This window comes from Dreissena polymorpha, chromosome 14 (assembly GCF_020536995.1).
Source record: "Dreissena polymorpha isolate Duluth1 chromosome 14, UMN_Dpol_1.0, whole genome shotgun sequence".
Taxonomy (NCBI): domain Eukaryota; kingdom Metazoa; phylum Mollusca; class Bivalvia; order Myida; family Dreissenidae; genus Dreissena; species Dreissena polymorpha.
Genome location: NC_068368.1, coordinates 56,307,042 through 56,330,623, shown reverse-complemented (window position 1 = coordinate 56,330,623; position 23,582 = coordinate 56,307,042). Strand labels below are relative to the sequence as shown.

General features: G+C 29.8%; 1 protein-coding gene across 10 annotated transcripts in view; it reads left to right on the top strand.

Moving 5' to 3' along the window:
- Window positions 1–22,955, top strand: part of LOC127856929 (galactoside 2-alpha-L-fucosyltransferase SEC1-like) — a 29,694-nt gene extending 6,739 nt beyond the window's left edge. For 3 of the 10 annotated variants that reach the window (XM_052393144.1, XM_052393143.1, XM_052393142.1), the window contains exon 2: window positions 21,598–22,955. In XM_052393144.1, coding sequence (XP_052249104.1) covers window positions 21,598–22,706 — 1,109 coding nt within the window. In that variant the 3' untranslated portion in view covers window positions 22,707–22,955. Of the gene's footprint in view, window positions 1–669; window positions 787–3,051; window positions 3,210–5,474; window positions 5,633–7,897; window positions 8,056–10,320; window positions 10,479–12,743; window positions 12,902–15,476; window positions 15,729–21,597 lie in introns of those variants that run through there. The other 7 variants (XM_052393146.1, XM_052393140.1, XM_052393139.1 and 4 more) reach the window with 7 other exon arrangements.
- The last annotated feature ends 627 nt before the right edge of the window (window positions 22,956–23,582 follow it).

The following is a 23,582-nucleotide window of genomic DNA, read 5'->3' as shown; positions in this document are numbered from 1 at the left end:
ACTCAATTGATTTATACAATAGTTATAATTGTTTAATTTGTAGCATACCATTCCACTTACAATGACCATCAATGACCATCAAAGAACATCAAAGGTGTGCTTTTACTCAATTGATTAATACAATAGTTATAATTATTTTAATTTGTAACATACTTTTCCATTTAAAATGACCATCAAAGAACATCAAAGCTTTCATTTTACTCAATTTTTCAATGAGCTTAATTAATGCAAGAACAATTTAAGGCACTTATAAAATCAAGTATTAAATTTGTTAGAGGCTTTCCTAAACAACCATATAAAATCATTAATTAATATTTCAATTAGTCAGGACTCAACTAACATCATTTTTTTACACATAAAATGCACTCAATTAAAATACTAATACTTTATTTTCACTTTATTACAAATAACTGTTGCTAATATACATTTACATATTATGCAGACGTTTCACCCCCATTTTGAAACTGTTGCAATCGAACGGGTCGTTCAACAGACTGCGTTCCTATTAATAAACAGAAAACCGGAAACGTTCCGCTTACTGAACGCACAAACCTCGGCGCTTCGATAAAAGATCGATAGTTACGACACGGTCACGTGACTTAGACACAACAAGATATTTGGCGTTACGGTCCCGTTTCTTATCCGTGTAATCTAGAGTCCGTGCTAATAATTCAATACAGTCAAATCGTCAAATCGATGTACTAGTAAACTGAGTAGAAATTTAGATCATAAAGTGACATATTATGGATATAATCATGAGACTAGAGTTGGCGTGTAAAACTAAAGGTATTTCATGCTTTCTGTTAATTGTATTATAAAGGGCGTATGCTGCCGTTTTAATGAAATTTTTGGTTTATCTAGAATTTGATAATTTTTGGTATTGAGCTAGAACCATCTGTTGTAAATAGAAAAGAACAAACATGGTGGGTTACCAGTGTTCTATTCGGTCTATGTATGATGAAGTGAAATTATGTGTAAGACATATGGGGACGTTGTCGGATTTCTTTTATTGCGAAGAGTTCACAGAAGATTTTTTAAACGAATACTGGGTGTCAAAATGAGTACCGCTAATTCAGCTGTATACGGGGAACTAGGGCGATACCCATTATATATAAATCGCTATGTACGAATAATAAAATATTTCATAAATTGTATACTGTTAAACAAACTAATTGTATATTATATTTAACACCTTTTAATGTACTAGTTTGGTCACTTTCGCATTACTATGCATGTGCTTATTGCTTATTATATTGTCAGTTTTGTATATGTAACGATGAACTGTAAATGTTCAAGTTATATGAATAAACTATCTGTTCTGTTCTGTTCCATATATAAAACTATCAATTAAGTCAAATCAAATCTATTCATTAATAGTATTTAATACAGTGATAAACTATTTAAAAACGTTTTTTTTTGCATAATAATGTGCTAATCTCATCTAATCCCCCTGTCACCTAATCTCATCAATGCTGATTAAAGGGCCTGTATATTGCACCCATAATCTAGCTGTTATCTGTTGTACTACACTTGCTAATCTAATCAATGCTTGTTTATTGCACCCTAAGTGCCTAATATCTTGTATAATGGTAGGTGTGGTTGTTATTTAATATTAGCCAAATGATGAAAATGCTGTCACATTTTTTTGGCTTCAAATTAAATTAATTTTTAAATTGGAAGGTAAATGGTATTAATAAAGATCTATGACACACTGATAGTTATTTATCAAAATTATTTTTGAGAACTACAATTCAATATTGGCTGTAATAAATTATAATTTTAATGTCATATAACAACTTTATTTACTCAAAATAAAAATATGTTATAGTTATTATTCATTCTTAAAAATCATAACTTATGGCTTATTTTCATTATAACACTGCATTATGTGAATTGGGAATAAAACATCAATTTGGGAATAAATTGTGTTTTATCAAAAGTGCATAATATGCAGTTTTATATGTTGTATTTATCTAATTTTACAAATTATAATTAAAACATATCGCCTACTGAATGTAATAAGTCATGTAACTGACATTTTTATACATTTTATACATTTTTACTTTTTTCCAATTTTGTGTTTATTAAGGTGACATACATCAACTGATAAAATATTAAGTCAACCTTTTTGGTAAAAATAATGTTTTTATCCAATTTTCGAAATTGACATAACAAACGCATGTCATTTTCTGAATGTAAAAAGTAGCGTAAGTGACATTTTGTTAAATTTTCACGAGAAGCACAAAGATGTTTTATTAAAAAAAATTCAATCACTGTTAATGAACAAGTAATGGAAAATATCTTATTAAACTTAAATTATAGATTTGTTTGTAGCAACATGAATTCTTTAATTCAATAATAGTAATTCTTTACTTTGTAACATACCATTTCACTTAAAATGATCATCAAAAAAAGGTGTTTGTTTACTCAATTGATTTATACAATAGTTATAATTGTTTAATTTGTAGCATACCATTCCACTTACAATGACCATCAATGACCATCAAAGAACATCAAAGGTGTGCTTTTACTCAATTGATTAATACAATAGTTATAATTATTTTAATTTGTAACATACTTTTCCATTTAAAATGACCATCAAAGAACATCAAAGCTTTCATTTTACTCAATTTTTCAATGAGCTTAATTAATGCAAGAACAATTTAAGGCACTTATAAAATCAAGTATTAAATTTGTTAGAGGCTTTCCTAAACAACCATATAAAATCATTAATTAATATTTCAATTAGTCAGGACTCAACTAACATCATTTTTTTACACATAAAATGCACTCAATTAAAATACTAATACTTTATTTTCACTTTATTACAAATAACTGTTGCTAATATACATTTACATATTATGCAGACGTTTCACCCCCATTTTGAAACTGTTGCAATCGAACGGGTCGTTCAACAGACTGCGTTCTATTAATAAACAGAAAACCGGAAACGTTCCGCTTACTGAACGCACAAACCTCGGCGCTTCGATAAAAGATCGATAGTTACGACACGGTCACGTGACTTAGACACAACAAGATATTTGGCGTTACGGTCCCGTTTCTTATCCGTGTAATCTAGAGTCCGTGCTATAATTCAATACAGTCAAATCGTCAAATCGATGTACTAGTAAACTGAGTAGAAATTTAGATCATAAAGTGACATATTATGGATATAATCATGAGACTAGAGTTGGCGTGTAAAACTAAAGGTATTTCATGCTTTCTGTTAATTGTATTATAAAGGGCGTATGCTGCCGTTTTAATGAAATTTTTGGTTTATCTAGAATTTGATAATTTTTGGTATTGAGCTAGAACCATCTGTTGTAAATAGAAAAGAACAAACATGGTGGGTTACCAGTGTTCTATTCGGTCTATGTATGATGAAGTGAAATTATGTGTAAGACATATGGGGACGTTGTCGGATTTCTTTTATTGCGAAGAGTTCACAGAAGATTTTTTAAACGAATACTGGGTGTCAAAATGAGTACCGCTAATTCAGCTGTATACGGGGAACTAGGGCGATACCCATTATATATAAATCGCTATGTACGAATAATAAAATATTTCATAAATTGTATACTGTTAAACAAACTAATTGTATATTATATTTAACACCTTTTAATGTACTAGTTTGGTCACTTTCGCATTACTATGCATGTGCTTATTGCTTATTATATTGTCAGTTTTGTATATGTAACGATGAACTGTAAATGTTCAAGTTATATGAATAAACTATCTGTTCTGTTCTGTTCCATATATAAAACTATCAATTAAGTCAAATCAAATCTATTCATTAATAGTATTTAATACAGTGATAAACTATTTAAAAACGTTTTTTTTTGCATAATAATGTGCTAATCTCATCTAATCCCCCTGTCACCTAATCTCATCAATGCTGATTAAAGGGCCTGTATATTGCACCCATAATCTAGCTGTTATCTGTTGTACTACACTTGCTAATCTAATCAATGCTTGTTTATTGCACCCTAAGTGCCTAATATCTTGTATAATGGTAGGTGTGGTTGTTATTTAATATTAGCCAAATGATGAAAATGCTGTCACATTTTTTTGGCTTCAAATTAAATTAATTTTTAAATTGGAAGGTAAATGGTATTAATAAAGATCTATGACACACTGATAGTTATTTATCAAAATTATTTTTGAGAACTACAATTCAATATTGGCTGTAATAAATTATAATTTTAATGTCATATAACAACTTTATTTACTCAAAATAAAAATATGTTATAGTTATTATTCATTCTTAAAAATCATAACTTATGGCTTATTTTCATTATAACACTGCATTATGTGAATTGGGAATAAAACATCAATTTGGGAATAAATTGTGTTTTATCAAAAGTGCATAATATGCAGTTTTATATGTTGTATTTATCTAATTTTACAAATTATAATTAAAACATATCGCCTACTGAATGTAATAAGTCATGTAACTGACATTTTTATACATTTTATACATTTTTACTTTTTTCCAATTTTGTGTTTATTAAGGTGACATACATCAACTGATAAAATATTAAGTCAACCTTTTTGGTAAAAATAATGTTTTTATCCAATTTTCGAAATTGACATAACAAACGCATGTCATTTTCTGAATGTAAAAAGTAGCGTAAGTGACATTTTGTTAAATTTTCACGAGAAGCACAAAGATGTTTTATTAAAAAAAATTCAATCACTGTTAATGAACAAGTAATGGAAAATATCTTATTAAACTTAAATTATAGATTTGTTTGTAGCAACATGAATTCTTTAATTCAATAATAGTAATTCTTTACTTTGTAACATACCATTTCACTTAAAATGATCATCAAAAAAAGGTGTTTGTTTACTCAATTGATTTATACAATAGTTATAATTGTTTAATTTGTAGCATACCATTCCACTTACAATGACCATCAATGACCATCAAAGAACATCAAAGGTGTGCTTTTACTCAATTGATTAATACAATAGTTATAATTATTTTAATTTGTAACATACTTTTCCATTTAAAATGACCATCAAAGAACATCAAAGCTTTCATTTTACTCAATTTTTCAATGAGCTTAATTAATGCAAGAACAATTTAAGGCACTTATAAAATCAAGTATTAAATTTGTTAGAGGCTTTCCTAAACAACCATATAAAATCATTAATTAATATTTCAATTAGTCAGGACTCAACTAACATCATTTTTTTACACATAAAATGCACTCAATTAAAATACTAATACTTTATTTTCACTTTATTACAAATAACTGTTGCTAATATACATTTACATATTATGCAGACGTTTCACCCCCATTTTGAAACTGTTGCAATCGAACGGGTCGTTCAACAGACTGCGTTCTATTAATAAACAGAAAACCGGAAACGTTCCGCTTACTGAACGCACAAACCTCGGCGCTTCGATAAAAGATCGATAGTTACGACACGGTCACGTGACTTAGACACAACAAGATATTTGGCGTTACGGTCCCGTTTCTTATCCGTGTAATCTAGAGTCCGTGCTATAATTCAATACAGTCAAATCGTCAAATCGATGTACTAGTAAACTGAGTAGAAATTTAGATCATAAAGTGACATATTATGGATATAATCATGAGACTAGAGTTGGCGTGTAAAACTAAAGGTATTTCATGCTTTCTGTTAATTGTATTATAAAGGGCGTATGCTGCCGTTTTAATGAAATTTTTGGTTTATCTAGAATTTGATAATTTTTGGTATTGAGCTAGAACCATCTGTTGTAAATAGAAAAGAACAAACATGGTGGGTTACCAGTGTTCTATTCGGTCTATGTATGATGAAGTGAAATTATGTGTAAGACATATGGGGACGTTGTCGGATTTCTTTTATTGCGAAGAGTTCACAGAAGATTTTTTAAACGAATACTGGGTGTCAAAATGAGTACCGCTAATTCAGCTGTATACGGGGAACTAGGGCGATACCCATTATATATAAATCGCTATGTACGAATAATAAAATATTTCATAAATTGTATACTGTTAAACAAACTAATTGTATATTATATTTAACACCTTTTAATGTACTAGTTTGGTCACTTTCGCATTACTATGCATGTGCTTATTGCTTATTATATTGTCAGTTTTGTATATGTAACGATGAACTGTAAATGTTCAAGTTATATGAATAAACTATCTGTTCTGTTCTGTTCCATATATAAAACTATCAATTAAGTCAAATCAAATCTATTCATTAATAGTATTTAATACAGTGATAAACTATTTAAAAACGTTTTTTTTTGCATAATAATGTGCTAATCTCATCTAATCCCCCTGTCACCTAATCTCATCAATGCTGATTAAAGGGCCTGTATATTGCACCCATAATCTAGCTGTTATCTGTTGTACTACACTTGCTAATCTAATCAATGCTTGTTTATTGCACCCTAAGTGCCTAATATCTTGTATAATGGTAGGTGTGGTTGTTATTTAATATTAGCCAAATGATGAAAATGCTGTCACATTTTTTTGGCTTCAAATTAAATTAATTTTTAAATTGGAAGGTAAATGGTATTAATAAAGATCTATGACACACTGATAGTTATTTATCAAAATTATTTTTGAGAACTACAATTCAATATTGGCTGTAATAAATTATAATTTTAATGTCATATAACAACTTTATTTACTCAAAATAAAAATATGTTATAGTTATTATTCATTCTTAAAAATCATAACTTATGGCTTATTTTCATTATAACACTGCATTATGTGAATTGGGAATAAAACATCAATTTGGGAATAAATTGTGTTTTATCAAAAGTGCATAATATGCAGTTTTATATGTTGTATTTATCTAATTTTACAAATTATAATTAAAACATATCGCCTACTGAATGTAATAAGTCATGTAACTGACATTTTTATACATTTTATACATTTTTACTTTTTTCCAATTTTGTGTTTATTAAGGTGACATACATCAACTGATAAAATATTAAGTCAACCTTTTTGGTAAAAATAATGTTTTTATCCAATTTTCGAAATTGACATAACAAACGCATGTCATTTTCTGAATGTAAAAAGTAGCGTAAGTGACATTTTGTTAAATTTTCACGAGAAGCACAAAGATGTTTTATTAAAAAAAATTCAATCACTGTTAATGAACAAGTAATGGAAAATATCTTATTAAACTTAAATTATAGATTTGTTTGTAGCAACATGAATTCTTTAATTCAATAATAGTAATTCTTTACTTTGTAACATACCATTTCACTTAAAATGATCATCAAAAAAAGGTGTTTGTTTACTCAATTGATTTATACAATAGTTATAATTGTTTAATTTGTAGCATACCATTCCACTTACAATGACCATCAATGACCATCAAAGAACATCAAAGGTGTGCTTTTACTCAATTGATTAATACAATAGTTATAATTATTTTAATTTGTAACATACTTTTCCATTTAAAATGACCATCAAAGAACATCAAAGCTTTCATTTTACTCAATTTTTCAATGAGCTTAATTAATGCAAGAACAATTTAAGGCACTTATAAAATCAAGTATTAAATTTGTTAGAGGCTTTCCTAAACAACCATATAAAATCATTAATTAATATTTCAATTAGTCAGGACTCAACTAACATCATTTTTTTACACATAAAATGCACTCAATTAAAATACTAATACTTTATTTTCACTTTATTACAAATAACTGTTGCTAATATACATTTACATATTATGCAGACGTTTCACCCCCATTTTGAAACTGTTGCAATCGAACGGGTCGTTCAACAGACTGCGTTCTATTAATAAACAGAAAACCGGAAACGTTCCGCTTACTGAACGCACAAACCTCGGCGCTTCGATAAAAGATCGATAGTTACGACACGGTCACGTGACTTAGACACAACAAGATATTTGGCGTTACGGTCCCGTTTCTTATCCGTGTAATCTAGAGTCCGTGCTATAATTCAATACAGTCAAATCGTCAAATCGATGTACTAGTAAACTGAGTAGAAATTTAGATCATAAAGTGACATATTATGGATATAATCATGAGACTAGAGTTGGCGTGTAAAACTAAAGGTATTTCATGCTTTCTGTTAATTGTATTATAAAGGGCGTATGCTGCCGTTTTAATGAAATTTTTGGTTTATCTAGAATTTGATAATTTTTGGTATTGAGCTAGAACCATCTGTTGTAAATAGAAAAGAACAAACATGGTGGGTTACCAGTGTTCTATTCGGTCTATGTATGATGAAGTGAAATTATGTGTAAGACATATGGGGACGTTGTCGGATTTCTTTTATTGCGAAGAGTTCACAGAAGATTTTTTAAACGAATACTGGGTGTCAAAATGAGTACCGCTAATTCAGCTGTATACGGGGAACTAGGGCGATACCCATTATATATAAATCGCTATGTACGAATAATAAAATATTTCATAAATTGTATACTGTTAAACAAACTAATTGTATATTATATTTAACACCTTTTAATGTACTAGTTTGGTCACTTTCGCATTACTATGCATGTGCTTATTGCTTATTATATTGTCAGTTTTGTATATGTAACGATGAACTGTAAATGTTCAAGTTATATGAATAAACTATCTGTTCTGTTCTGTTCCATATATAAAACTATCAATTAAGTCAAATCAAATCTATTCATTAATAGTATTTAATACAGTGATAAACTATTTAAAAACGTTTTTTTTTGCATAATAATGTGCTAATCTCATCTAATCCCCCTGTCACCTAATCTCATCAATGCTGATTAAAGGGCCTGTATATTGCACCCATAATCTAGCTGTTATCTGTTGTACTACACTTGCTAATCTAATCAATGCTTGTTTATTGCACCCTAAGTGCCTAATATCTTGTATAATGGTAGGTGTGGTTGTTATTTAATATTAGCCAAATGATGAAAATGCTGTCACATTTTTTTGGCTTCAAATTAAATTAATTTTTAAATTGGAAGGTAAATGGTATTAATAAAGATCTATGACACACTGATAGTTATTTATCAAAATTATTTTTGAGAACTACAATTCAATATTGGCTGTAATAAATTATAATTTTAATGTCATATAACAACTTTATTTACTCAAAATAAAAATATGTTATAGTTATTATTCATTCTTAAAAATCATAACTTATGGCTTATTTTCATTATAACACTGCATTATGTGAATTGGGAATAAAACATCAATTTGGGAATAAATTGTGTTTTATCAAAAGTGCATAATATGCAGTTTTATATGTTGTATTTATCTAATTTTACAAATTATAATTAAAACATATCGCCTACTGAATGTAATAAGTCATGTAACTGACATTTTTATACATTTTATACATTTTTACTTTTTTCCAATTTTGTGTTTATTAAGGTGACATACATCAACTGATAAAATATTAAGTCAACCTTTTTGGTAAAAATAATGTTTTTATCCAATTTTCGAAATTGACATAACAAACGCATGTCATTTTCTGAATGTAAAAAGTAGCGTAAGTGACATTTTGTTAAATTTTCACGAGAAGCACAAAGATGTTTTATTAAAAAAAATTCAATCACTGTTAATGAACAAGTAATGGAAAATATCTTATTAAACTTAAATTATAGATTTGTTTGTAGCAACATGAATTCTTTAATTCAATAATAGTAATTCTTTACTTTGTAACATACCATTTCACTTAAAATGATCATCAAAAAAAGGTGTTTGTTTACTCAATTGATTTATACAATAGTTATAATTGTTTAATTTGTAGCATACCATTCCACTTACAATGACCATCAATGACCATCAAAGAACATCAAAGGTGTGCTTTTACTCAATTGATTAATACAATAGTTATAATTATTTTAATTTGTAACATACTTTTCCATTTAAAATGACCATCAAAGAACATCAAAGCTTTCATTTTACTCAATTTTTCAATGAGCTTAATTAATGCAAGAACAATTTAAGGCACTTATAAAATCAAGTATTAAATTTGTTAGAGGCTTTCCTAAACAACCATATAAAATCATTAATTAATATTTCAATTAGTCAGGACTCAACTAACATCATTTTTTTACACATAAAATGCACTCAATTAAAATACTAATACTTTATTTTCACTTTATTACAAATAACTGTTGCTAATATACATTTACATATTATGCAGACGTTTCACCCCCATTTTGAAACTGTTGCAATCGAACGGGTCGTTCAACAGACTGCGTTCTATTAATAAACAGAAAACCGGAAACGTTCCGCTTACTGAACGCACAAACCTCGGCGCTTCGATAAAAGATCGATAGTTACGACACGGTCACGTGACTTAGACACAACAAGATATTTGGCGTTACGGTCCCGTTTCTTATCCGTGTAATCTAGAGTCCGTGCTATAATTCAATACAGTCAAATCGTCAAATCGATGTACTAGTAAACTGAGTAGAAATTTAGATCATAAAGTGACATATTATGGATATAATCATGAGACTAGAGTTGGCGTGTAAAACTAAAGGTATTTCATGCTTTCTGTTAATTGTATTATAAAGGGCGTATGCTGCCGTTTTAATGAAATTTTTGGTTTATCTAGAATTTGATAATTTTTGGTATTGAGCTAGAACCATCTGTTGTAAATAGAAAAGAACAAACATGGTGGGTTACCAGTGTTCTATTCGGTCTATGTATGATGAAGTGAAATTATGTGTAAGACATATGGGGACGTTGTCGGATTTCTTTTATTGCGAAGAGTTCACAGAAGATTTTTTAAACGAATACTGGGTGTCAAAATGAGTACCGCTAATTCAGCTGTATACGGGGAACTAGGGCGATACCCATTATATATAAATCGCTATGTACGAATAATAAAATATTTCATAAATTGTATACTGTTAAACAAACTAATTGTATATTATATTTAACACCTTTTAATGTACTAGTTTGGTCACTTTCGCATTACTATGCATGTGCTCATTGCTTATTATATTGTCAGTTTTGTATATGTAACGATGAACTGTAAATGTTCAAGTTATATGAATAAACTATCTGTTCTGTTCTGTTCCATATATAAAACTATCAATTAAGTCAAATCAAATCTATTCATTAATAGTATTTAATACAGTGATAAACTATTTAAAAACGTTTTTTTTTGCATAATAATGTGCTAATCTCATCTAATCCCCCTGTCACCTAATCTCATCAATGCTGATTAAAGGGCCTGTATATTGCACCCATAATCTAGCTGTTATCTGTTGTACTACACTTGCTAATCTAATCAATGCTTGTTTATTGCACCCTAAGTGCCTAATATCTTGTATAATGGTAGGTGTGGTTGTTATTTAATATTAGCCAAATGATGAAAATGCTGTCACATTTTTTTGGCTTCAAATTAAATTAATTTTTAAATTGGAAGGTAAATGGTATTAATAAAGATCTATGACACACTGATAGTTATTTATCAAAATTATTTTTGAGAACTACAATTCAATATTGGCTGTAATAAATTATAATTTTAATGTCATATAACAACTTTATTTACTCAAAATAAAAATATGTTATAGTTATTATTCATTCTTAAAAATCATAACTTATGGCTTATTTTCATTATAACACTGCATTATGTGAATTGGGAATAAAACATCAATTTGGGAATAAATTGTGTTTTATCAAAAGTGCATAATATGCAGTTTTATATGTTGTATTTATCTAATTTTACAAATTATAATTAAAACATATCGCCTACTGAATGTAATAAGTCATGTAACTGACATTTTTATACATTTTATACATTTTTACTTTTTTCCAATTTTGTGTTTATTAAGGTGACATACATCAACTGATAAAATATTAAGTCAACCTTTTTGGTAAAAATAATGTTTTTATCCAATTTTCGAAATTGACATAACAAACGCATGTCATTTTCTGAATGTAAAAAGTAGCGTAAGTGACATTTTGTTAAATTTTCACGAGAAGCACAAAGATGTTTTATTAAAAAAAATTCAATCACTGTTATTGAACAAGTAATGGAAAATATCTTATTAAACTTAAATTATAGATTTGTTTGTAGCAACATGAATTCTTTAATTCAATAATAGTAATTCTTTACTTTGTAACATACCATTTCACTTAAAATGATCATCAAAAAAAGGTGTTTGTTTACTCAATTGATTTATACAATAGTTATAATTGTTTAATTTGTAGCATACCATTCCACTTACAATGACCATCAATGACCATCAAAGAACATCAAAGGTGTGCTTTTGCTCAATTGATTAATACAATAGTTATAATTATTTTAATTTGTAACATACTTTTCCATTTAAAATGACCATCAAAGAACATCAAAGCTTTCATTTTACTCAATTTTTCAATGAGCTTAATTAATGCAAGAACAATTTAAGGCACTTATAAAATCAAGAATTAAATTTGTTAGAGGCTTTCCTAAACAACCATATAAAATCATTAATTAATATTTCAATTAGTCAGGACTCAACTAACATCATTTTTTTACACATAAAATGCACTCAATTAAAATACTAATACTTTATTTTCACTTTATTACAAATAACTGTTGCTAATATACATTTACATATTATGCAGACGTTTCACCCCCATTTTGAAACTGTTGCATTCGAACGGGTCGTTCAACAGACTGCGTTCTATTAATAAACAGAAAACCGGAAACGTTCCGCTTACTGAACGCACAAACCTCGGCGCTTCGATAAAAGATCGATAGTTACGACACGGTCACGTGACTTAGACACAACAAGATATTTGGCGTTACGGTCCCGTTTCTTATCCGTGTAATCTAGAGTCCGTGCTATAATTCAATACAGTCAAATCGTCAAATCGATGTACTAGTAAACTGAGTAGAAATTTAGATCATAAAGTGACATATTATGGATATAATCATGAGACTAGAGTTGGCGTGTAAAACTAAAGGTATTTCATGCTTTCTGTTAATTGTATTATAAAGGGCGTATGCTGCCGTTTTAATGAAATTTTTGGTTTATCTAGAATTTGATAATTTTTGGTATTGAGCTAGAACCATCTGTTGTAAATAGAAAAGAACAAACATGGTGGGTTACCAGTGTTCTATTCGGTCTATGTATGATGAAGTGAAATTATGTGTAAGACATATGGGGACGTTGTCGGATTTCTTTTATTGCGAAGAGTTCACAGAAGATTTTTTAAACGAATACTGGGTGTCAAAATGAGTACCGCTAATTCAGCTGTATACGGGGAACTAGGGCGATACCCATTATATATAAATCGCTATGTACGAATAATAAAATATTTCATAAATTGTATACTGTTAAACAAACTAATTGTATATTATATTTAACACCTTTTAATGTACTAGTTTGGTCACTTTCGCATTACTATGCATGTGCTTATTGCTTATTATATTGTCAGTTTTGTATATGTAACGATGAACTGTAAATGTTCAAGTTATATGAATAAACTATCTGTTCTGTTCTGTTCCATATATAAAACTATCAATTAAGTCAAATCAAATCTATTCATTAATAGTATTTAATACAGTGATAAACTATTTAAAAACGTTTTTTTTTTGCATAATAATGTGCTAATCTCATCTAATCCCCCTGTCACCTAATCTCATCAATGCTGATTAAAGGGCCTGTATATTGCACCCATAATCTAGCTGTTATCTGTTGTACTACACTTGCTAATCTAATCAATGCTTGTTTATTGCACCCTAAGTGCCTAATATCTTGTATAATGGTAGGTGTGGTTGTTATTTAATATTAGCCAAATGATGAAAATGCTGTCACATTTTTTTGGCTCCAAATTAAATTAATTTTTAAATTGGAAGGTAAATGGTATTAATAAAGATCTATGACACACTGATAGTTATTTATCAAAATTATTTTTGAGAACTACAATTCAATATTGGCTGTAATAAATTATAATTTTAATGTCATATAACAACTTTATTTACTCAAAATAAAAATATGTTATAGTTATTATTCATTCTTAAAAATCATAACTTATGGCTTATTTTCATTATAACACTGCATTATGTGAATTGGGAATAAAACATCAATTTGGGAATAAATTGTGTTTTATCAAAAGTGCATAATATGCAGTTTTATATGTTGTATTTATCTAATTTTACAAATTATAATTAAAACATCGCCTACTGAATGTAATAAGTCATGTAACTGACATTTGTATACATTTTTACTTTTTTCCAATTTTGTGTTTATTAAGGTGACATACATCAACTGATAAAATATTAAGTCAACCTTTTTGGTAAAAATAATGTTTTTATCCAATTTTCGAAATTGACATAACAAACGCATGTCATTTTCTGAATGTAAAAAGTAGCGCAAGTGACATTTTGTTAAATTTTCACGAGAAGCACAAAGATGTTTTATTAAAAAAAATTCAATCACTGTTAATGAACAAGTAATGGAAAATATCTTATTAAACTTAAATTATAGATTTGTTTGTAGCAACATGAATTCATTAATTCAATAATAGTAATTCTTTACTTTGTAACATACCATTCCACTTAAAATGATCATCAAAAAAAAGGTGTTTGTTTACTCAATTGATTTATACAATAGTTATAATTGTTTAATTTGTAGCATACCATTCCACTAACAATGACCATCAAAGAACATCAAAGGTGTGCTTTTACTCAATTGATTAATACAATAGTTATAATTATTTTAATTTGTAACATACTTTTCCATTTAAAATGACCATCAAAGAACATCAAAGCTTTCATTTTACTCAATTTTTCAATGAGCTTAATTAATGCAAGAACAATTTAAGGCACTTATAAAATCAAGTATTAAATTTGTTAGAGGCTTTCCTAAACAACCATATAAAATCATTAATTAATATTTCAATTAGTCAGGACTCATTTAACATCATTTTTTTACACATAAAATGCACTAAATTAAAATACTAATACTTTATTTTCACTTTATTTCAAATAACTGTTGCTAATATACATTTACATATTATGCAGACGTTTCACCCCCATTTTGGGGGTGAAACGTCTGGGGAGGAAACGTCTTGGGGGAGAAACGTCTGCCACCCAGAAACTTATTTATTTGTATAAAGAAAACGCTTATATTAATATATATGTTTGGGTCTACATCAGCTTTAACAAGATTGAACAATGAATAACGGATTCGGAACATTACTTGTTCATTGCCATTTTAAACAATAGCCTGAATATGTTGACAAAATATACTTGCATAACAATAACTTTAACGATGATCAGCATTATAATCCCATAGTTTTACACAATTTAACAAAATAGTACACATAAATACACATAAATACCTGGTATGACTTGAATATGATCATATGCAATCGAGTTATTTATCTGAATCTGTTCTATTTCCGAATTATCGGCGAATTCATCGAGTAAAAACGACAGTAATGCGATACGCTCCGCCATCTTGAAACTGTTGCAATCGAACGGGTCGTTCAACAGACTGCGTTCTATTAATAAACAGAAAACCGGAAACGTTCCGCTTACTGAACGCACAAACCTCGGCGCTTCGATAAAAGATCGATAGTTACGACACGGTCACGTGACTTAGACACAACAAGATATTTGGCGTTACGGTCCCGTTTCTTATCCGTGTAATCTAGAGTCCGTGCAATAATTCAATACAGTCAAATCGTCAAATCGATGTACTAGTAAACTGAGTAGAAATTTAGATCATAAAGTGACATATTATGGATATAATCATGAGACTAGAGTTGGCGTGTAAAACTAAAGGTATTTCATGCTTTCTGTTAATTGTATTATAAAGGGCGTATGCTGCCGTTTTAATGAAATTTTTGGTTTATCTAGAATTTGATAATTTTCGGTATTGAGCTAGAACCATCTGTTGTAAATAGAAAAGAACAAACATGGTGGGTTACCAGTGTTCTAACTTTTTTTTATTACAATTCAATTCACCAATAAGGTAATAACATAACAACTTGAATAAATTAATAAGAAAACTGTTGAAAACAACCTATATTTCTCACAAAATATATAATACTGATTTAATTTGACAACACGTTAATTTTTTTTAAACATGATCGATTGATTCATGTTTTTATCAATTTTTAAACAAAAACAAAAACAACAAAATTTCACACATGAAAATTAATACAATGCTTACAAGTCATGTTTGGTTTTTACATGCTTTCCTGTTTCTATATTTTGTCCAAATTTACCTAAATGTTTTATGAGTTATAACCTTATAAAGATATAAAAAGAAGAACATAGGTCAACGGGGTCGTTTGTTCACAACAGAAGTTTTACTGCATGAAGTAAAATACACTTAAAAAAATCAGGTCAAAACACATACTTGAATATGTATTGAAATATGCCAATGAAAATGTAGATCAAAATGTAGATGAAATCATGCATTATGTGTAGAGAGATAAGTAAAAGTAGGTAAAAAGAGCATCCAACTGAAAACAAGATGTATATCATTCATTTAAATGGGCAATACGGCGATATTAATAGTAATTCTTGACCAAATATTGCGGTATGCCAATGCAAAAGTAGGTTTTAATTTAAATGAAAACACAAATTATGTGAAGCAAAATTGGTAGAACTAGGATTATACAGACACCCCCACCCCCCTCTCTAACAAAAGAAAACAAAAAAAATGTATAGAATACATGCACATGTAAAGGGGCATATCAACGTAATTTAATTGTAATTCTTGGCTTGACATATTCAATGTATTACTGTTTGCATATGCACATGCAGATTTTAATTTTATGCTTTCCGGTGGTTTATAGAGAAATATCAGTGAATTAAAACTGATAATTTCACTGTTTCAAACAGTGAAAATTATCAGTGAAAATTATCGATAATTTTCATTGTTTACTGTGAAATGACGTCATTTTTTTTTGACGAAATGACGTCATTATCCCAGCGAAATTCTTTAGTTAAACTCTTTAACAATATATATAAACTGCGAAAAAAAGCATAAAATAAAAAGAAAATGTGTTGGAATCGGTGGATTATCGAGTTTTATTCACTCGTGATCATAGAAAATATATATTTTCACTTGTGGCTGCGCCACTCGTGAAAATATCATTTTCTATGATCACTCGTGAATTAAAATCGATAATCCACCGAATCCAACAAATATCCTCTATATATTTAAATAAAAGCACATATTATTAATTATGTGTATCGAGATGATTAAAGTTAGGTTTATTACGTATCCAACTTAAAACAGGACGTACACACAAACTTAAAGGGGCATATCAACGGAATGAGTTTTAATTCTTGGCAAGACTTGACCAATTCACGGCATTCCATGCGTATGCATAGATATATTTATAGCAGTAACAGATTATTGAAATTGCTACGAACATATGTATGCAAAACATTTTTATGTTCACAGTTCGTGTACGATAAAAACACAATCCAACACAAGTATTGCATTTTTATGAAATATTTTACATACTTCAAATATATTTTCAAGTGAAAAAAGATGTTGCAGAAGACAATTGTAACGTACATGTAAAACAGCCGTTCACTACCTACATGAACATCGTTATCTATAATACTTGTTTGAAATTATAATAATCTATAAGTTTTTGATTGTAATGTAATATTACTTTCATTAATATTGATTTGTTTAATCCACATTGACTCGCATTTTCTTAAGCAATGAATGCATTTGAAGGATGTGCGCGGAAGTTTACATTTTCTTTTGACATAAGGAATTTGATAGATTTTTAGTTTGTTAGAACCATCTTTTGCTGATATAAAAATGAAATAAAAATCGTGGGTGACTGGTGTTGTTATTTTGTATTGGGTCTTACATAAAAAGATTATTTCAACGTGAGGGTTCATCTCACAAATATTCCTTAAAGGATTTAATTGAGCACAAAAGTGAGAAAATTGTTGGAAATAGCGTAATTCTCTGTGTATATATATATATATAAATATGATTAACATTTGATTTCAAACATCAAATGGATATCAACAACTGATACGTTTTGGGATAAAATAAAATAACAAAATTATCAATTTCACCTTTAAAGCGGGTATATACGATTTTTTATATGTGTTTAATTGTAATATATTGATAAAATATGTTACTATTACACAAAATAGGCAAGAAAAATTATACATTAAAGCCGAAATTCATAAAATGCAGCATAGACAAATTAGCGCCCCGGGCCGATAGTGACGTACATATTTTCCTACAATAACCGAAGCATTCGTCTTTGTATTAGGATCGGAGATAGTGTTCGTGTGTCGTATGAATAGATATCGTTGCAGAAATTCAAATAAACCGTTAAACTAAGTTTAGATGCACATCGTACATGTATGGTATACAAGCTGGCGAATTAAATATCTGGCTTATTTCGCATTTTTCGACATATGTTCTTCTTAACTTTTATTTTAATTTATATTGAAATATATATATAATACGTTTTTTACACAGTTTATATACATTCATAAATATTTGACAAAATCGTATATACCCGCTTTAAATACCTTCCCGCAAATAGATTTCATCCAAACTTGAACACATTTATAGGTTATCATTAAATAAGAAAACAGAGATAAAAAAAAACTTGGTCACTAGGTCCGTTTGTTCAAAATAACAATTCTAAACAAAACTCGCAGACAAACAATAAATGCTAAGTTCCAACAGTTTATCACATTTGAGAATGCACTTAATGGTGTTTCTAATTCCAGAACACAAGCCTTATCAAGTTCCCGTATGCTATATGTACACGTTGTTGCATGGCGCGTCTTAAGAAGTTCAACGTGTTACAAAAAAGGCAGAAACATTTTATGTTTCTTTTAATCAATTGCTAACAAATTGATTTTTCTAATCAAATTGGTCTGAGGGGAAACATATGCGAGCAAAAATCAATTATATTTGCATATGTATCTATTTGCACCTGCATCAAGATGCACCCCCGCCCGCAGATGGTCCAGACGTCGTGGATAAATGATTTTAATTCATCAGGATTTCAATGATCTCAAACAACACTTCATGGAAGTTGATATCTTAACCTGTTTTCTGAGAAATTGAAAATGACAAAAGTATTCCGATTTATTTTTAAGCAAAACATTAAATGAATATAATCATTATTTATGTGTAATCAAATATATGTTTAAACATATGATGATTCAATACCAATTCACTTAATTTAAGGAAAGCTATCTGTTTTAAACAAGTATTACTTGCGACACAAAGATTTTCAATTGTAAGGATGTATCGACTTTTTTCCATAAATAGACACATGCTCGCCGTTACAATAACGTCATAAAAAAGGTATATGTTGTCTTAGGGATGATGGTTGATTGGTATTGTGTAGTTTAGGAGCTACACATTGTTTATCAATTTGTGTTGCTTCATCATACTTTATTTCATGATAGTATTCCCTGTTTGACATACATCCCGTTAAACAACTGTCCGAAAAAGCATAATAATATTACGCAACCAGTGTAAGAGTAAAACAAATTTGCGTGAAACTAAACTGCCGCGTACGTCCTAAACACGTTTTTTAAACAAGAAAACCCATGTTTAAATGACCCATTTGTACGTAATGATTGGGCAACAACGCTCGATTGTCGGTTCGGGTATTACTTAAATGTACCCTGGAAACGGAAAATATACTTAAACGTACTCGGTCAATTAAGACTGTACACGAGTTTTATATTCCATCGGTAAATCCGATGTCGGAAAACGCGCTACGGAATACGGAACAAAATTCTCATTAAACAAAACCTGCCCCAGCTTTCTTTTTTGAGTATGATTTTTGGTTATATAGAGGACATTTTACAAAATATTTAAAGAGTAAAGAGTACCCGCGGTACATTTAACTAGTAACCGAGCCGACAATGACCGATCGAGCGGCAACAACATGTTGAAAGTTTAGTGGTGTTCTGATATTTTTTCAACTTATTTGCATTTGAATGTTTAAGGAATTAAAAAGAAAAACTGTCATTACAAGATCGTTTGATAATGTTATTAAATCAAACATGGATTTTTTTTATAGAATCGTAAGACCTTTGCAATAGTTGCTGTAGCACTTAACAATCATCTTTCTGCACAAGTTGAGAAAAACATGGCACAGCATTTAACTTAAACAGATAAAGTTGTCATATGTTAACAGAACTTACTTCTCCTGATGATTATTTTTTCTTTATTGCACGAGAAATATAATGTTAGCGTGTTTTGTTTCAAACTAAATGTGCCCAAGGAAATTCTAAAACGAAAAAAAGCTTAAAATTAATTGAAGAAACTTCGAGAAAAAAGTTCAACGGCAATGCCTAAACCTATGCGAAGTAGAAAACATATATTAAGCTATAGTTATAGCTGGTTACCAGACCTTATTGAAATTAAAGCAGATTTCGTCCAGTGAGATCACGACTCGGTTAACACTTTGTGAGACTCTTACATTTGTTTGCAATATACCGGTATAAAACAGAACTTAAATACCTATTCTTATAAGAAGACCAATTTGATTAATAAAAAAACATCATTTGTGAATTATGTATACATTGTTTAAGTACAGTTCACGGGTAGATAAGGTAAGAACTGAATAAGAGAACAATTTGATTTATGTACGCAAACACGGAAAAGTATATTGCTTTAAACAAAGCATTGTCGCATTGAAGCAAATGCCTATTTTGGGAGCAGAATGTAACTAAGCGTAACCCACATTCCACGCCTCCATAATGTGCGTACTTTACCTAGACTGCATGGGAGTCGATAACACAGTTTTTAGATAATGCCATTAAATGTATTTACTGACAAATCAATAATACTTTTAATCCTCCGTTTTATATATTCGAAAGAAAACAAAAACATTATGATATTGATTGCATTAATAAATGCAAATAAAAAGTGATGTTATTTTATTAGATATCAACATATCAACGTTTTGTTTAAACAATATGTTTTTTTCTTTTGCCATCTGCCTGCTATTTTCCAAAAAGTAAGGTAACGGCAGTTGTTTCGCAAATTTCGAAACAGTTAATTTATTTCCTGGTTTAGTTTATAAATACAATACTTGACAGAATCTTTTCTTCAACGATAAAATATTCTTCATAAATTTGTGAACGATAATTTTTCGGATGTTGTTTTACAATATGATGTCATAGCCATTCCTGCACAAGGATATAGCTACAGCGTTAAGATACGGTCGACAGAGGTTTAAGGCAAATTTGAAGAACTAACACCATGTTACATATTATATATTTAAAGGCACGCAAAGTGTCAAACAGTTACAAACTTCAAATCAATGCTGTGGCAAGAACTCGAGCCATCACTTTTCCGCATTTTTTTTAAAAGTCAAATGTATATTTTTACAAACCATGTGCTTTTTTCTGCTCCGAGTCTAATAAATACTTATCAACCATACTAGTTTAGAATAAACCGCCCACGATATAGTCACGGGATCTTCACGTTTTACAGACTTAGCACTTGTTTATAAAGATAATATATTTACTACCTGTCGGTACTTCCAATTATCCGATGACCTTTGTCAAATGTTCCGTACCGCTGTGCCTTAACCCTGTAACCCTAATGCAGGGGGGAGTAATCGCAAATCCGCTGATTTCAGAGTAAATTACACATTTAATATTCCACATTGTGTCGTTTCAGGCTCACGCAAACTAGCAAACATAGTGTGCTGTATAACTACTGGTTTTCTGCTGATATTATTATATATATTCTACAAGAAGGTATTTTTGCTTGATTACCGAAAGCACGAAATGCACCAATCCGAGCCAACTCCTAAACAATACGGCGGGGCCCTTGGATTGCAACTCAGAGGTCGCCTTGGTAACCAGAACGAATCATCGCCAGGATATCGAATGTCCCAAATAGAGCAATCAAAACCAACTCATAAACTACACGGTGGTGCTCTAGGAATAAAACTCAGAGGTCGCCTTGGTAATCAGATGTTTCAATATGCATCCCTGCTGGGTCTGGCATCTATGATGAAGTTTGAAAGAGTTATAATTGAAGGAGGTGATCAACTGAGGGACACATTCAAGTTTGAAAACGACAGGGTTGAGTTCGGAAAGGTCCCGCCACATTGGAAAGTAGTCAGATCGAATAAAACTAGAATGTTTGACGAAACTTTAACCCACTTTAATAATCATAGTGAATTACGAATTAAAGCTCATTTAGCATCATGGAAGTACTTTAAAACGATTGAAAGTACTGTCAAAAAGGATTTTACATTCAAATCAACTGTTATGTTAAATGCAGAAAAAATATTGAACGCAATCAAAGTCAAACAGGAGATCAACATGTCATTTACAAATGTCACGTACGTTGGTGTGCATATTAGACGAGGGGACTTTCTTAGTCCCGTGTTAGTGCAGAGAGGATTTATGGTCGCACCGTTGGAATACGTATTCAAAGCAATGGACATTATGCGTATTATATATGGTCCCGATATAATTTTCATCATTTGTTCAAACGACATCCCGTGGGTGAAGAAAGCTTTCTCTGACCAAGGACATATTTCCAGTTACAGCTACCCGTATGTATTCATGGAGAACAATCCGCCAAATGTGGACCTGGCGGTACTAAGTCTGTGCAACCAAACCATCGCTACAACTGGGACATTTAGTTGGTGGGCTGCTTGGCTCGCCGGTGGAACAACCATCTTTTATAAACATCAAGCCAGACAGGGCTCCGTGACCAGACAAAATCTCAACTATGACGATTTCTTTTATCCACATTGGATATTACTGGAATAGTATAAACCCAGTTGATTGTTAATATTATCCAATGCTAACAAGCCTATTAGTTTACTAGAAGACCTGTCATGTAAACGAACGAAGCATAAGTTTGCGATCCTAAATCACCAATCATACGTGTCAGTTTCAGTGAAACACACTTGCTTGAGTGAATCGATGCACATTCAGTTTTAAACGTGTTTAATCATATTAATAAACATTACTTATACGTACGTTCACGCTTTTCATGTATTATAAGTCCTTTGATAATTTTGGTTATATAATATTATCTGAACTGTTAAATATGCAAATAAGAACGAAAACTGCTTGAAGAAAATTAAAGATTTTATATAAGCTTTCAAGGCATCGCTGACAACTACATCCTTCTTTCATTTAACATTTAACTTTTTACAATAATAAACAAATCATATAATAATAATACTATATGCCTGAATTAAAACAATCTAAATTAATGCATCTTAAAACATTTTTCAGAATTCAGTCAGTTGACATTTTTTATTTAATTTGTTCGAATAGCAACATTAAAAATACAAATGATACAGCCATCATTTCTCATTAGCAAACAGTTAAAACACGCATGTAAATATTCTTTATTTAAAATTGCAGTCCTCCCCTAAAAGTTTGACGAGTGGGAATCGGCTATAATGACATATAACTATAGTTAGGCCGTTCGGTAAATGTTTGGTAAAAAGAGATGAATGAAGCTAGATTCTTAGTTATTATTTTAAATGCCAGTACTTATTTAAAAAAAACTTTGCCGAACGACTTCTGTTTATGTCTATTTATATCTATGAATGCTTTACAGGCTATTGATATTATTATTTGAAGAAATTAATCGCATATATCATACGTACTTAAGGCAGCCTTTTATTGTTT